Source organism: Takifugu rubripes, chromosome 17 (genome assembly GCF_901000725.2).
Source record: "Takifugu rubripes chromosome 17, fTakRub1.2, whole genome shotgun sequence".
Taxonomy (NCBI): Eukaryota; Metazoa; Chordata; class Actinopteri; order Tetraodontiformes; family Tetraodontidae; genus Takifugu; species Takifugu rubripes.
The window spans coordinates 4,503,526-4,520,238 of record NC_042301.1 but is presented as its reverse complement, the minus strand read 5'-3'; the positions used below and the strand labels follow the sequence as shown (position 1 = coordinate 4,520,238).

The following is a 16,713-nucleotide window of genomic DNA, read 5'->3' as shown; positions in this document are numbered from 1 at the left end:
TACATTATTTTGAAAGGCCTGACCGGAAGTTGTGCCGTGCGCAGTGACGCAGAGGTGCGTCTCTCGGTACTCGTCCCGTTATCCGTGATACACTGGAGCTCTCATTCGTTTTTCTTTAAAGGAACAAATGGGTTAGAGGTGCCGAAAGAATGGGACGCGCTCCATTGAATATGCGAAACATCAGTCACGGAAATAAACTCTTATTTACCGATCTGAGACAGCGAATATAACCGCTCTCTCGGAGCATCAAGGCGAAATCCTCCGTCTCTCATCCACCATTTTGGATGTCGGTGATGGAGCACATCAGGACACCAAAGGTAGCAATACTCGGATTTTCAGACATCGGCATTCCTTCTTTGCTTCTATATCACTCTTCTTCATTAATACGTGTCTTTAACAATATGCCACTGGTTTTACGCGGTTTCCCACAAAGGTCATAGGTTTAAGAGCGACATCCAGACGTCGTCTTAACAGATGTGTGCTTATGTTTACCCACTGTCATAAGGGAGGTTTGACTCTAAAGGTTGGTGAACCTGAATGTTAAAATGTGTGTCTCACTCAGGTGGACAATGTGCGTCTTTTGGTCTGGTCATCAGGCAAGAGAAAGGCCAGCAAGTGTACTCTCTACATTTCTGCCACGCACACAATCTTTGTGGAAAACCACCCAGAGGCGCGCCAGGAGACATGGGTAAGCTGCTTCTACGTCTCCAAACACTGTCAAAATGTTGCTTCTGTCCTCTCCAGCAGAGAAACCCGACTTTGGTCCTCCATTTATCGACGATACACCATCTTCTGGTTCCAGAAAGGAATTTTTTCTAACCTTGTGTCACCGGACACTCAAGTGTGGTGTCCACTGGACCGTTGAGGGTTCTGATGGCACGAGTCAAGATTTGGACATTCAAGCTTTAACCTGTCTTCACTGATGTGTACTGGACAGTCCAATAAGGCCAGGCAACTGTCCTCCACATCCCCAAGTGTGACCCAGGCGCCGTGCTCCATTGTGCTGATGCGGGCTGTGGTTGGATGTGGTTACAGTTGTTCACGTGACGTGTCAGGTTACACGGTCACGCGCTGCTGTAGCTGGGTTGGAATGAGCTGACCTCTTCTCTAAAAAACCCTGCCCACCTCTGAGTATCAATGTGATGCCTCTGAATGTGCGCTTCAATGTGTGTTTCAGGTGCTTCACAGCATGGTGAGCAGCGTGGAGAGGCCGCCTGCCATCTCAGCAGGATGCCAACTGATCCTGCGCTGCAAAGACTTCCGAATCTTCCAGATTCTTATCCCACAGGAGAGGGACTGTGCTGATATCCACGCATCTTTGGTCAGGCTGTCACGGCCGGGTATGCTAGAAAAATAACAACAAATTTTCAATGTGCTGATACCCAATGATTTGTTTTCAATTCTTTCTCCCTGTCATAGAGAAGTACAGTGAGCTGTACTGCCTTTCCTTTAATCCCAATGTGAACAAAGAGAAGAGGGAGGAATCGTGGAACTTTATCGACCTCCAGGCTGATTACAAGAGGATGGGTGTTCCTAACAACCTTTGGGTCGCCACAGCTGTCAACGGCGAATACAGGGTCAGTCTCCACCCCAACTAATCGTCAGCATCTGTCACAAACCCAAAGGTTTAAACAGTTGAAATATCGAAATGTCAGTTATGGTGATACCACCTGTTGATTTTAGACCTAATCTACGCTCCTAAAATTATATACTCGCATAAAAGTGCTGTTTGATTTAGACATAGATAGATCAATACTAATTGCATCATCAGTAGCTACTGATATTAATGGTGAGTCGGCTCTTAACATATAAATACATGTAACATAGCATTAATGTCATTGGCCAGGTGTGTGACACATATCCATCAGAGCTGTTTGTGCCAAAGTCAGCAACAGCTGACATCATCGTGGGCAGCGCCAGGTTCAGGAGTCGAGGACGCTTTCCTGCTTTGTCTTACTTTCACCGGGACACTTTGGTCAGTACCTTATGCATTCAAAAAAAGAGCCTGGATGCTGCTCACTGTGACGCTGATGCTGATGGTAATGATGGTGACCCACGCAGGCCGCGGTGTGCCGCTGCAGTCAGCCTCTGTCCGGTTTCAGCGGACGATGTCAAGAGGACGAGCTGATGCTGCAGGCGTTGATGAAGTCAAACCCCGGCAGTGACTACATCTACGTGGTGGACACTCGACCCAAGGTAACGCTCTCCACCCTTGTTTGGACAGTAAACGGGGCAGTCATGCGCACTCACTGCGTTCTTGTCGATAGCTGAATGCCATGGCAAATCGAGCAGCGGGTAAAGGCTACGAGAACGAGGATTATTACACCAACATCAAGCTGCAGTTCATCGGCATTGAGAACATTCATGTGATGAGGAACAGCCAGCAGAAAATCATCGATGGTAAGTCGTGGAGTGTGTGTGAGTGTGTCTGTGTGAGTGGTTCCTGACTCAGACGTCAAATTATAGATTTCTATAGTTATAGTTTATTGGAATTTAAAAAGCCTTGAGGCTCCGCCCTTTGTCGCATTGTGATTACCAGGTGACTGCTCGTAGCCCTAGTTTGAGGTGAATTCTGTGTAATATAATTGGTATTTTCATTGTAAAAGCTACATTTTTATTGGCATAGACACATTTTATGACAGAGATCCTCTCTTTTCGCTTCTACCTCTTCCTATGCAGTCGGGGAGATGAGGTCTCCATCCATGAGCGACTTCCTGTGGGGTCTGGAAAACTCTGGCTGGCTCAAGCACATTAAAGCCATATTAGATGCCGGGGTCTTTATATTGAGGGTACGTTCACACTGTTTTAGGACCAAATACGAATCCCTTTACATTCCTCCGTTAAGGTTTGCTACACATTAAATCCTTTGGCTGCATTATATGCACCTTTATTTGTTTTCTTTGTAAGGACACAATGCTCAGCCTTTTGCCTGAGAAAACGTTCCATCTTAGGGAATAACACTATTTTAATGGCTGTTTCCAACTAGGTAGGGGAGAACTAGACAAGACACATGTAAAGAAACAGACAAAAGCATTTTTACCACAATAAAAATGGGTTTAGTCTCCTCAAATATGTGACTTTGAAGAGAGTTTTTGGAATGCGCCTGTCCTTTCTGTGTCTCAGGCAGTGGCTGATGAAGGCGTCAGTGTGTTGGTGCACTGCTCTGACGGCTGGGACCGGACAGCCCAAGCATGCTCTGTTGCCAGTATCCTGTTGGATCCCTTCTACCGAACCATTAAAGGACTCATGGTAAAAGACCCAAGTATTGACGGGTTTTCTTCTTGAGAACACCTCAGTGATCGTCGTTGATTTCATTTTTCTTCCAGGTCTTGATAGAGAGAGACTGGGTCAGCTTTGGACACAAGTTCTCCCACAGGTTATTCAACCGTGCTCGCACCTGATTCTTTTTACAGCGCGATCCGGCTACGTGTTAGATATTTTACAGGAATCTGACTCTGAATTTCCCTGCAGGTATGCTCACCTGGCCGGTGATCCTAAAGAGGAGTCTCCAGTCATAGACCAGTTCCTGGAGTGCGTGTGGCAGCTGTCGGAGCAGTTCCCATGTGCCTTTGAGTTCAACGAGCATTTCCTCATCGCCATCCGCACACACGTTTACTCCTGCCATTTTGGAAACTTTCTCGGGAACTGTCCAAAGGAACGCAGGAACATGAGGTGGGCACTCTGATGAATTCAGATATTAGAGGCTCGTCATTATCCCCAAATAGCTTTAATTTACAATCGGGCTTGACCTTGACAAACCTGGTGTTGCTGTTAAGTATATTAGAATGGGTGATGCTGTTTCAGTTCAGAAAGGATGTGGGGAATTTCCATAGTGATTCAGTTTTAACCAGGTTTGCTGTGTGTCTTCAGGCTTCACGAGCGCAGTCACTCGGTGTGGCCTCAGCTGTGGAAGAACCGAGCTGAATACTCCAACCCTCTGTACAAGGCTGAGCTGAGCCAGACTCAAGGCGTACTGAGACCCAACACCTCCCCCTACTGCTTCAAGTGAGTCACTGCTTCCGTTTGTTGCCAAGATTATGCATTTTCACACACACACACACACACACACACACATGAACACATACAAGCGAGTAATTTTAGGGACTTGTTATTGAAGTTCTGATTCTCCAACATCACTTGCAATGTTTATGGGTGGGTTGTCATTGTTCCAACACACATCAGTTCTGTGTCGGCTCTCTGCTCATGTTTTAACTTTACATCCCGTGTTTTGGTAACACAGTGTAATAAGACAACAATCAAAATGTAATGTTAAATTTCTCCCTCTTGCAGAATGTGGAAAGGCCTGTATCACCACATGGAGAAGTCCATGTCTTCGCCGCAGTCCCCTGCGGACTTCCTGTCTGCTGTGAGGGAGAAGTCGCAGCAGTTAGAGGAAGAGATGACCAATCACCGGGAGGTGCCAGCTGGAGGAAGCGCCAAACACCACCACCAACTGGGCCCCAAACAAGGCATGCATGACGCAAAAATACATGACACCAACCCAAATCAGAATCCACCATCTACACGTTCACGCCTGATCTTCCCAACAAAAGAAAAAGGAAGGAAAAGAAAGTAGCAGCTCATTTGGAGCATGAGATTCTTTCCCTTCCTTTTCCCAGTGATACCACAAATGCAACATTGTTTTATTTTGTTGGACTTAGTCCTGATTTCTGTGTTGTTGCTTCCTCCGCAGAGGACGGCAGCCCTGACGGAGAAGCCAATCATCTGGGAGAAAGTGCAGGTTCCCACGGAGACTACTAGGCACTGTGGGCCCGACCCACCCACCGCTCACAGAGCTCAGCAGACCTGCTCAGGACAGGGTTGCGAACCTGTGACCTGTGCCCTGTAGCAGCCAACGGGAGAGCTCTGTTGAGTCAGGGGCCTGATCACCCCTCCCCACACTGATTCTGGACCCGGATGCAGGCCAGGCTGTTATTCCCTGACTGGGAATAACAGCCGGAAGGTGAAAGATGCCTGAAATGTTGATTGACGTAAAGGCCCCGTGTGGTTCCTCTGCTCAAGCCACCGGTGCAACACATTCAGTCTTTTCACCCGGTATCTTGATTTAAATGTAAACGTTTTAGCTGCCAGAGTAGAAGCATTTATTTTACTCAGCTTTAGTAAGAACACCTTCAGAACACTTTCCCCGCGTGTCGGAGTTTCATTGTCATCATTGTCATCATTCTCATGACCCTGAGCCCAGAATTGAAGCCAGAACCTTATATTTTGTCATCCTTCCCCATCATGCATGGCCCCCAAGGATCAGCATTTATGTTTAAATAAAAAACAATCCTCACCTACGAAACTGGTCACATGTACAGAGTGAGGTTTGGACCACATTGGTCACCAAGAAAATGTCCATGTTTACAAACAGCAGTATTTTTATTGTCTCATTATTATTATTTATAAGGATTATGACGTTTATGTGCTGTATGACACTGTCTGAGACCCTGGAGATTTAATCGACCTGAGTCTGATCCTGAATCAGAACGGGCACAGAAAATTAAACAGAAGCAGGCTGAAAACAGATGGACGATGTGGAAACAACTGAATTTAATCTCAACTCAAGCAGGAAGACCACTGATGACATTTGGGTTTTGATCTTTCTATTAAACACGGGGGAGAATCTGGATGAAGGAAGTGCAACAGTCTGCAGTTGTCTCATTACACCTGTTATGAGTGGCAAATCCCTGACACGTACTTGAATTTGTGTTATTCTGTTATGAACTGAAGTGTACTTTTAGCACTGTTGATCTTGTATAAAAACCTTGAAGGGACAGATTGGAAGGATGATCAAATCTACCGACTCCACTCTGACGTTACATTGATTAACTGTTTGTTGATGTGAATGATCTACTAATAAAGGGAACAAACTGCGTTATACCAACTGAATTATATTGTATTTTTTTAAAATTACAAGATCATTAATCAAAGAAAACAAGTGGAAAAACAAAATTCAGTAGTCGAGACCTTAATGGATGTCAGGACAAGCTGAGCTGAAATGTTTGAATGACGTTTATGTGCACTAACAATAAACAACGAATGTTTCTCAAGGATGTGCAAAAGGTTGAATCTTTACGTGGTGCCCTTTTCATGGGATGGGGTTAACCTCCTCTCCATAGAGAGACGTCACTCTCACCTCTATATTTTGAGCTTGTCACCAAAACTGCTTTAGTCTTTCACGTATGAAAATGCTTTCAGGTAGCCTAGTCTATCCTGAACTGAATAATATTATCTAAGTAGCGATTGAAGCATACGCTGACATCCTTCTAATGAGTGTCTGATATTTTCAGCACGTTAGAAACAAAACAGACCCGTAAAATTGTTTAATTTATTTCTCACATTGATCGAGATGTCATGTTATTAGTCACTTCAGGCAACAGCTACTACAGGATTCTTACAAAAAAATGATATTTAGAAACAAGTTGAGTTTTTTTTTTTTTTAAAGACAGCCACCAAACTTTCTTTATTCTTTTATACACATGGTGTTCTTCAAAAATGTATTTGTTCGTACGGTTTGCTGTTTGTTAGAAGAGTGACATGATTAAAAACACTATTATGCTCGGGAAAAAGGAGAAAAAAGACAGAGTTGCTCGACCCTGATAAAGCAGATGCACCAGGAGCTACTGAGCAAAAAGACAGCAAAAAGGCCCCACGAGTCCCTCGTCCCAGTTCCTGTGTCCACCTTCATCCTTCTGATTTAAAATGACTGAAGCTTGTTGAGATGTCAGGAGAAGAAAAGCTGCTCACAAAGTCGGTGCGTTTCTTCCGGACAGGAGACTTCATGGCCAATAGTCCGAGGATCACTGTATATCTCATGGTCGTTTCCTCCCTGTAGATCACACAAAAGTTACTCTCGTGTCCATTCATATATTACAGGAAGACATGTTAGATATCGTATCTGAGGCTGGATTTAACAGAGAAATATTAGCCAATATGTTTATTAAGGAAAAAGGAGGGTAACCAAACCTAAAGACTGACTCTTTCTGCACATATTTTTGTATTGTGTTTTATAAGCTCGAGCAGCTGCTGTGCTGCGGCGGTCCGCATACTTACAGGTTTAGTGTTATCTCCAAAGAAGTGAACGGAGGAGTGAGTCTTCTCAATGAGCTCCAAACAGTATCTCTTATCCCAGCCGTCAGGGATCACGTCGAAGCTTATTTGACCTCCTGCAGAGAAAAAAAGCAAAAGAAAAGCATGTAATAGGATACATTTTTCATGATGCTCAGTTGGTTCTGGAGGCCCAGAGTGTGCAACAAAATAGCTCCTGTACCATCCCATCATCTGGAAATCCCCATAAACTGTCGGCAGCAGATTGGGACCAGCCTGTCTGCCACACTCACTAACATCTCCTCTATGCTGATGTTTGTATTTCAGTCTACTTGATCCTGTCTGCAGAACTAAAATTGTGGCGGTGCTGCCATGTGATTGGCTGATTAGATAAGATAAGATACACAAATGATCCTCTGAATGTGGTTCATGTGGCTGGTCTGCAGATGTTTGTGCTGCCCGTGTGGAATCAGACAGGAAACACAGAGCCGTTAGTGCCAGTTACTCACCAATGGAAAAGGAAAGTCCTTTTCCTTTGAACTCTTCCTGTAATACAGCGATAAACTTCTCTCGGATCTTCTCTTTCTGGGAAAAGTGAAGGTGTTTAAAGATGCAGCACTTAGCGACAGCGTGAGGAGCTGCTAATGCTCTCGGGGGGTTGTCCTACCTGATCCATCTCACAGAACTCGCGCCGCTCTTCCTGCGTGCAGCTGCGTCCAACAGGGCAAATGTTCAACAGCCCGTTACGGAATTCAACAAATGTCCCCCTGCAGAAGAGCGCAAAAATCATCAAGACCGCAAAGTGGATCAAAACACACAGGTGTCAGGATGATGGTGACTCTGAGGGACCTCTTCTTGGGCAGCTTGATGTTGGCCATGTAGTTCAGACAGAAGTTGATGAAAGACTGAAGCAGTTCTTCTCCCATATGATTCTGAATGGACTGAAAAAGCAGACAAGTAAAACCTGCAGCCTTCTATGAGCGTTCAAGGCACTCGAAACTGTAACATAAAGCAGCTTCAACACAGTCAGACAGGAATCTCAGGTGCATCTTACCTGCACACCAAGCAACTGTCCATTCTTGTAGGCAACAAGCCCATTCTCAGCAAACACGTAGTTGTAATTCTGGATTACTGCACACAAGCAGACAAACCCAAAAAAAAAATGTCTAACATAATCATTAAATCATTTTTTCCAGCACAAAAGAGGTTTTTATTGACTAGTGTTGTTATAATACTGGACCTTCCATTACAACATAATGGGGAAAACCTGTATTATTGATACTTGTCTAAATACTGACGATCACACATATTTGATTCCAATGCAGATTATTGAAATGATTGGATAAAAACATTCAGTGGATTCCATTCATTGGTGAATAACCTGTGATTTTGTGTCAGTAAATAAATAATGAGTAAGAAAGAATGCTACCTTAAACAAGTTTTTTTTATTGCCCAACCAGGTCCAATAAGTTGCTCAACAAGACAAACAAGTTGCTTTGTTCATGAAATACACGTGCTGTTAAACCCTCAGTCAGGACCCAGAAGTGATCTGACACTGAACTGAATTTAGGGCTTTAGAAAAATACTAATTATAGATGAGGATCATCAAAAGATGTGTACAGAGATGGGAATGATATTACTGTCTTCTCCCAGCTGCTCTTTGATTTTTTTCACGTCTGAGCCTCCCACCACTCCGACTTGGACCCGAGTCCTGAGCTTCTGAAGGAACTGAGCCATGTCAGGAGTCACAACCTGAACAGACAAGCACGACGACAGTGTTACAGAGGCTGTTGCTGGTTGCCAAATTGGCTGCAATGAATCCCTAATCAAGCCTTATTTTTGCATAACTGTTTTATAATAGGACTGGTGACAGGATGACAACAGTGATGTTACAAAAATGCATTAACACAATGACTTATTACCAGTTTTACTCAACTATACGGTCTAATAAAAACACATGTATGTTCATATCGGTCACTATTAAAATGATTCTGAGAGTTTGGACACCAATCAAAAACAAGTAGCCACTTTGTTTTGAAGGTAAAGTTAAAACCAGGTGAGGCTTTCTTTGGCAGAAATGCTGTTGGCACTTGTAACTTGGAACCGGATGTTTTCATCCGTGAGGCGACGCAATGCCCGGCGTGAATTACTCTACCTGTCTGGGCGCCGTCAGGGTTCCATCCACATCGAAGAGGCAGAGAGTGCTGGGGTCTAATGATGAGCCGTCCATAGCTGCCGTCTGCTGCCTTCCTCAGGTGTGGTCTGAACTGACAGGTGAAACGCTCCGTCTAACCCGCTTCTGTCGGATCGAGCCACATTCTGTCAACCACCTCCACGCTGCTTCTTCTTCTTCTGGGGGAGCCACACTAGTGCAGCTGCAGCGCCACTCTGTGGTTTGGAGGACTCAGGGCACTTCGTGTTTACATGTTTTAAAAACACACATTACAACCACCAACGTTACTTTTCTAAATGCACGGAAGTCATCATTTTAAGGAATTTTTGCAAGATAATATGTATAAAGACAAGACAAATGCAAGGCACGACGCTGTATCAAAGGATGTAAACAAAGGAAGAGAGAGAGAGAAACAGAGAGAGGGCCAGATTACGCATGGATGCCCCCCCACAAATTCTCCACTCGGAACAGGTTACTCGCTATTACAGGAGTAATCTTGAATAAAACGTGTTGATAGAATAAGGCATTTGTTCCAATTTAGACACATGGCGGAAAAGACTAATCCGATAGCTGTAGTTGTTTTAAGGCCAATTCAATGTTGCCCCTGTTGGCCTTGCTTTTTCAGTTGTCTCATTACACCTGTTATGAGTGGCAAATCCCTGACGCGTACTTGAATTTTTGTTATTCTGTTATGAATTAAAGTGTACTTTTAGCACTGTTGATCATGTATAAAAACTTTGAAGGGACAGATTGGAAGGATGATCAAATCTACCGACTCCACTCTGATGTTACATTGATTAACTGTTTGTTGATGTGAATGATCTACTAATAAAGGGAACAAACTGCGTTATACCAACTGAATAATATTGTATTTTTTTATTATAAATTACAAGATCTTTAATCAAAGCAAACAAGTGGAAAATCAAAATTCAGTAGTCGAGGCCTTAATGGAAGTGAATACTGCCCCCTGTTGGGAAGACCGAGATACTCCAAGCGATGTCAGGACAAGCTGAGCTGAAATGTTTGAATGACGTTTATGTGCACTAACAATAAACAACGAATGTTTCTCAAGGATGTGCAAAAGGTTGAATCTTTACGTAGTGCCCTTTTCATGGGATGGGGTTAACCTCCTCTCCATAGAGAGACGTCACTCTCACCTCTATATTTTGAGCTTGTCACCAAAACTGCTTTAGTCTTTCACGTATGAAAATGCTTTCAGGTAGTCTAGTCTACCCTGAACTGAATAATATTATCTAAGTAGCGATTTAAGCATACACTGACATCATTCTAATGAGTGTCTGATATTTTCAGCACGTTAGAAACAAAGCAGATCCGTTCTTAAAATTGTTCGTTAATTTATTTCTCACATTGATCGCGATGTCATGTTATTAGTCACTTCAGGCAACAGCTACTACAGGATTCTTACAAAAAAATGATATTTAGAAACAAGATGAGTTTTTTTTTTTTTTAAAGACAGCCACCAAACTTTCTTTATTCTTTTATACACATGGTGTTCTTCAAAAATGCATTTGTTCGTACGGTTTGCTGTTTGTTAGAAGAGTGACATGATTAAAAACACTATTATGCCCGGGAAAAAGGAGAAAAAAGACCGAGTTGCTCGACCCTGATAAAGCAGATGCTACTGAGCAAATGATCTTAATAGCAAAAAGACACCAAAAAGAGTCCCTCGTCCCGGTTCCTGTGTCCACCTTCATCCTTCTGATTTAAAATGACTGAAGCTTGTTGAGATGTCAGGAGAAGAAAAGCTGCTCACAAAGTCCTTGCGTTTCTTCCGGACAGGAGACTTCATGGCCAATAGTCCGAGGATCACTGTATATCTCATGGTCGTTTCCTCCCTGTAGATCACACAAAAGTTACTCTCGTGTCCATTCAGATGGTGGTTTGATCGTGTCCATTCTGAGATTGTTCACGGTGATGCAATACTAACAAATGCAAATATAAAGCAAACGGTCAAATATAACCAGTCCTGAGGTATAACCACATAGCCACTACAGTGGTAATGCATTATTCTAAAAGATGAGAAGAGTATTTAATGTAAATTACTTGCTATATTACAGGAAGACATGTTAGATATCGTATCTGAGGCCGGATTTAACAGAGAAATATTAGCCAATATGTTTATTAAGGAAAAAGGAGGGTAACCAAACCTAAAGACTGACTCTTTCTGCACATATTGACCTTAGTTGGTTTGTCTGGAATCATCTCAGCAGCCTGTCGTGCATTTTTGTATTGTGTTTTATAAGCTCGAGCAGCTGCTGTGCTGCGGCGGTCCGCATACTTACAGGTTTAGTCTTATCTCCAAAGAAGTGAACGGAGGAGTGAGTCTTCTCAATGAGCTCCAAACAGTATCTCTTATCCCAGCCGTCAGGGAACACGTCAAAGCTTATTTGACCTCCTGCAGAGAAAAAAAGCAAAAGAAAAACATGTAATAGGATACATTTTTCATGATGCTCAGTTGGTTCTGGGGGCCCAGAGTGTGCAACAAAATAGCTCCTGTACCATCCCATCATCTGGAAATCCCCATAAACTGTCGGCAGCAGATTGGGACCAGCCTGTCTGCCACACTCACTAACATCTCCTCTATGCTGATGTTTGTATTTCAGTCTACTTGATCCTGTCTGCAGAACTAAAATTGTGGCGGTGCTGCCATGTGATTGGCTGATTAGATAAGATAAGATGCACAAATGATCCTCTGAATGTGGTTCATGTGGCTGGTCTGCAGATGTTTGTGCTGCCCGTGTGGAATCAGACAGGAAACACAGAGCCGTTAGTGCCAGTTACTCACCAATGGAAAAGGAAAGTCCTTTTCCTTTGAACTCTTCCTGTAATACAGCGACAAACTTCTCTCGGATCTTCTCTTTCTGGGAAAGAGGAAGGTCTTTAAAGATGCAGCCCTTAGCGATAGTGTGAGGAGCTGCTAATGCTCTCGGGGGGTTGTCCTACCTGATCCAGCTCATAGAACTCGCGCCGCTCTTCCTGCGTGCAGCTGCGTCCAACAGGGCAAATGTTCAACATCCCGTTACGGAATTCAACAAATGTCCCCCTGCAGAAGAGCGCAAAAATCATCAAGACCGCAAAGTGGATCAAAACACACAGGTGTCAGGATGATGGTGACTCTGAGGGACCTCTTCTTGGGCAGCTTGATGTTGGCCATGTAGTTCAGACAGAAGTTGATGAAAGACTGAAGCAGTTCTTCTCCCATATGATTCTGAATGGACTGAAAAAGCAGACAAGTAAAACCTGCAGCCTTCTATGAGCGTTCAAGACACTCGAAACTGTAACAGAAAGCAGCTTCAACACAGTCAGACAGGAATCTCAGGTGCATCTTACCTGCACACCAAGCAACTGTCCATTCTTGTAGGCAACAAGCCCATTCTCAGCAAACACGTAGTTGTAATTCTGGATTACTGCACACAAGCAGACAAACCCCAAAAAAAAATGTCTAACATAATCATTAAATCATTTTTTCCAGCACAAAAGAGGTTTTTATTGACTAGTGTTGTTATAATACTGGACCTTCCATTACAACATAATGGGGAAAACCTGTATTATTGATACGTGTTTAAATACTGATGATCACACATATTTGATTCCAGTGCAGATTATTGAAATGATTGGATAAAAACATTCAGTGGATTCCATTCATTGGTGAATAACCTGTGATTTTGTGTCAGTAAAAAAGTAATGAGTACGAGCGAATGCTACCTTAAACAAGCTAATGTTTTTTTTATTGCCCAACCAGGTCCAATAAGTTGCTCAACAAGACAAACAAGTTGCTTTGTTCATGAAATACGCGTGCTGTTAAACCCTCAGTCAGGACCCAGAAGTGATCTGACACTGAACTGAATTTAGGGCTTTAGAAAAATACTAATCATAGATGAGGATCATCAAAAGATGTGTACAGAGATGGGAATGATATTACCGTCTTCTCCCAGCTGCTCTTTGATTTTTTTTAGGTCTGAGCCTCCCACCACTCCGACTTGGACCCGAGTCCTGAGCTTCTGAAGGAACTGAGCCATGTCAGGAGTCACAACCTGAACACACAAGCACGACGACAGTGTTACAGAGGCTGTTGCTGGTTGCCAAATTGGCTGCAATTAATCCCTAAACAAGCCTTATTTTTGCATTACTGTTTTATAATAGGACTGGTGACTGGTGTGTTTGATCCATTACTGAGCCCACTATAATTAATCAGCAATTGTCATTTAAATATTTGTAGATGCAACAATTATTTTGATGGCATCGTGACACTAAAACAAATAGCCACTTTGTTTTGAAGGTAAAGTTAAAACCAGGTGAGGCTTTCTTTGGCAGAAATGCTGTTGGCACTTGCAACGTGGAACCGGATGTTTTCATCCGTGAGGCGACGCAATGCCCGGCGTGAATTACTCTACCTGTCTGGGCGCCGTCAGGGTTCCATCCACATCGAAGAGGCAGAGAGTGCTGGGGTCTAATGATGAGCCGTCCATAGCTGCCGTCTGCTGCCTTCCTCAGGTGTGGTCTGAACTGACAGGTGAAACGCTCCGTCCAACCCGCTTCTGTCGGACCGAGCCACAGGCTGTCAGCCACCTCCACGCTGCTTCTTCCTCTTCTGGGAGAGCCACACTAGTGCAGCTGCAGCGCCACTCTGTGGTTTGGAGGACTCAGGGCACTTCGTGTTTACATGTTTTAAAAACACACATTACAACCACCAACGTTACTTTTCTAAATGCACGGAAGTCATCATTTTAAGGAATTTTTGCAAGATAATATGTATAAAGACAAGACAAATGCAAGGCACGACGCTGTATCAAAGGATGTAAACAAAGGAAGAGAGAGAGAGAAACAGAGAGAGGGCCAGATTACGCATGGATGCCCCCCCAAATTCTCCACTCGGAACAGGTTACTCGCTTTTACAGGAGTAATCCTGAATAAAATGTGTTGATAAAATTTGGCATTTGTTCCAATTTAGACATGTGGCGGAAAAGACTAATCCGATAGCTGCAAGTGTTTTAAGGCCAATTCAATGTTGCCCCTGTTGGCCTTGCTTTTTGACACACCTCGTGAAATCCAGTGTGGGTTATTTTCCCCGTGTGATAAAATGAAGCACTAACTATGCCGTAAGGGACCAAACGGACTGCTGTAAACACTGTTTTTAGGCTGCGCGAACACAAAGACGCTTTCGCGCCGTGCGTTTAAAAGTCCGGCTCTACCAATCAGCGCAGCGAAACGTAGACAAACTTGATGGCTTCTTCGCAAAGACGAGCCACCAATTGCGGAGGCTTGTTGCTGTTTTGCCCCAATTTTAAATCGTAACGACCAATCGGGCCACCCCGGGGGCGGAGCCTGTAGTTACGTTAGTTAGGCCCCGCAAACACTGACAAAACAGTTGCGATCTTGTGGTACACAGTCTTTCTCTGCTGGTCTTGTTTGGAACTGGTAAGTCGACTTCTCGCTCTCCCTCGTTGTTTTTACATTATTTTGAAATCAACACAGTACTTAAATCTTTGCCAATTTGCTGCGTTGTATCCCACCAGCACGATATTACACGCATTCGCGCTTTGGAATCTACTGTGCATTCTGACTTAAAAGTTGGCGCACTTATTTCTGTGGGTAATCGACCTCTCCCTCGAATTCGGGTGAAAATTCCCAACTCCCGTTGTTTTTTGCCTTTTCTGGCCGTTTTAAAATGTCGGACGATTGTTTCTTGTTCCGTATGTACCACGCAGCTCGGCCGCCATTAGATCTGGGTTACTCCGCTCGTCACACCAGCGTCTTCGATCATTCATTTTAAAAAATACCAAATGGCGATTAACTCCAGGGTCATTTCTGACATCTATTACTATTTTGCTAATGTTTTATTCGGTCGAGTCGAGTTTTTGTCCGAAATTAGAGCTGGATAATAACTATGGCGCAGTTTAGTTTAGGCGGGAACACACGAAAGGGAGGCGAGTGTTCTTATCCGCTTGAGCCGATTACGGAATTGGCTGCGTGTTTGTCCTCCTTTCTAAGCCTGTAGCGTTAGTTCGGATGATATAAGCACATAAATGTCTTGGTTTTTTGGTTCAGAAGCTTATCAGCGTGTTAGCGCATATTTATATCGTTGATGTGCTTTTCACTCGTGTTTCTGCTTCTTTTTGGCCTGCTTTTAGATTAATTCGCAGCTATGAAGGATCACGGTAGACCGAAGGGGAAGATGAGCTCTTACGCCTTCTTTGTGACGACCTGTCGCGATGAGCACAAGAAGAAACATCCTGGCACCCCTGTGAACTTCTCCGAGTTCTCCAAGAAATGCTCCGAGCGGTGGAAGGTACAATTTTACTTTAATCTAAATTACACGGGTACTAAATTTAGTGCCGGGTGAATAAATGATCCTAATAATAACATAATGAGTAATGAAAGTATCTGCAGAAATTAATAAAATAATGCTCATCAATTATTTTGTATCTGCAGAAATTAATAAAATAATGCTCACCATTATTTTGTGTGTTTTTTTGTTTTTTTTATAGAATATGTCATCGAAGGAGAAGTCCAAGTTTGAGGAATTGGCGAAGACTGATAAGATTCGCTACGATCAGGAAATGCAGTCCTACGTTCCTCCCAAAGGCAGCAAAGTCAGCAGGAAGAAGAAGAAGGACCCCAATGCTCCAAAAAGGCCACCGTAAGAAACAGATTTATAGAGCACAGGCTGGGGCGATTTCATGGGTTCTCATATTTGTCTTTTCTTCCTTCCACAGTTCTGCCTTTTTCGTGTTTTGTTCCGACCACCGGCCCAAAATCAAGGAGGACAACCCTGGCATCTCTATTGGAGACATTGCAAAAAAGTTGGGAGAACTGTGGTCAACACAGGGTCCTAAAGACAAGGCACCATATGAGGCCAGGGCAGCTAAGCTGAAGGAGAAATACGAGAAGGTATTGGTTGAGAACCTGGTGTTGGGCCTGCGTAAGGCTACACCGCCCTAGAGCCTAAATATGATATTCTCGTTTGTTTTGTAGGATGTCGCAGCTTACAAAGCCAAAGGTGGTGTGAGCAAAAACGATGCTGGTAAGAAAAGCGGCCCAGGCAGGCCAGCGGCCAAGAAAGTACAGCCAGAAGATGACGATGATGATGACGACGACGATGATGACGACGAAGATATGGACGATGATGATGATGATGACGATGAATAGGTGTTTGGTGTGGATTTTTCTGTAATGACTCCCAACAGGTTGGCCCGCCTCTTAGGGATTCGTAAATGCGTCAGAATCTTATGTTCGCCAACTTGGGACTGTTTTGATGCAGTTTTAAGGGTTGTTTTTCTAGAAGCACTACCCCTGTCGTGTTCGGTAGTGCTGTTCATCACTGTCATTTTACTGCCGGTTTTCTGTAGACGTTTGCAGCCATTTTTAATATGGAAAGCTAGATTTTTTTTTTGGTAATAAAATTTTGTATATTGATCAGAACTGTGTGTGGACATGGTCAATTTACTGTTGCCTACTAGGTCACTGTC

The 16,713-nt window shown here is 43.6% G+C and overlaps 4 protein-coding genes across 5 annotated transcripts; 2 read left to right on the top strand and 2 right to left on the bottom strand.

Moving 5' to 3' along the window:
- The first annotated feature begins 57 nt into the window (after positions 1-57).
- mtmr7b (myotubularin related protein 7b) lies at positions 58-5,887 on the top strand. The gene is made up of 14 exons (XM_003972108.3): positions 58-317; positions 563-688; positions 1,178-1,340; positions 1,420-1,577; positions 1,847-1,975; positions 2,062-2,196; positions 2,268-2,400; positions 2,680-2,789; positions 3,124-3,249; positions 3,327-3,376; positions 3,472-3,672; positions 3,871-4,005; positions 4,291-4,469; positions 4,694-5,887. Exons 1-14 carry the CDS (start codon positions 285-287, stop codon positions 4,759-4,761), a joined length of 1,746 nt encoding a protein of 581 aa, XP_003972157.2. The 5' UTR covers positions 58-284; the 3' UTR covers positions 4,762-5,887.
- Positions 5,888-6,317: 430 nt separating this feature from the next.
- On the bottom strand, positions 6,318-13,854 carry LOC101065689 (phosphomannomutase 2-like). 2 transcript variants are annotated; one of them, XR_003891606.1, is made up of 9 exons: positions 13,639-13,854; positions 13,167-13,278; positions 12,575-12,651; positions 12,370-12,461; positions 12,188-12,287; positions 12,030-12,105; positions 11,527-11,639; positions 10,910-11,079; positions 6,318-6,662 (listed from the first exon to the last, which is right to left on the bottom strand). XR_003891606.1 is itself a non-coding variant. In XM_003972082.3 (8 exons), the coding sequence occupies exons 1-8, from the start codon at positions 13,711-13,713 to the stop codon at positions 10,975-10,977; spliced, it is 750 nt and encodes a 249-aa protein (XP_003972131.2). In that variant the 5' UTR covers positions 13,714-13,853; the 3' UTR covers positions 10,562-10,974. The 2 variants fall into 2 exon arrangements, 1 of the variants encoding a protein (XP_003972131.2); XM_003972082.3 differs by lacking the exon at positions 6,318-6,662 and having other exon boundaries at positions 10,562-11,079; positions 13,639-13,853.
- On the bottom strand, positions 6,323-9,416 carry LOC101073342 (phosphomannomutase 2-like). The gene is made up of 8 exons (XM_003979865.3): positions 9,206-9,416; positions 8,691-8,802; positions 8,105-8,181; positions 7,900-7,991; positions 7,718-7,817; positions 7,560-7,635; positions 7,057-7,169; positions 6,323-6,832 (listed from the first exon to the last, which is right to left on the bottom strand). The coding sequence occupies exons 1-8, from the start codon at positions 9,278-9,280 to the stop codon at positions 6,728-6,730; spliced, it is 750 nt and encodes a 249-aa protein (XP_003979914.2). The 5' UTR covers positions 9,281-9,416; the 3' UTR covers positions 6,323-6,727.
- A 664-nt stretch (positions 13,855-14,518) lies between the features above and the next one.
- Positions 14,519-16,664, top strand: hmgb2a (high mobility group box 2a). Its single transcript, XM_003972083.3, has 5 exons — positions 14,519-14,662; positions 15,376-15,533; positions 15,733-15,884; positions 15,961-16,135; positions 16,220-16,664. Exons 2-5 carry the CDS (start codon positions 15,390-15,392, stop codon positions 16,391-16,393), a joined length of 645 nt encoding a protein of 214 aa, XP_003972132.1. The 5' UTR covers positions 14,519-14,662; positions 15,376-15,389; the 3' UTR covers positions 16,394-16,664.
- Positions 16,665-16,713: the final 49 nt, after the last annotated feature.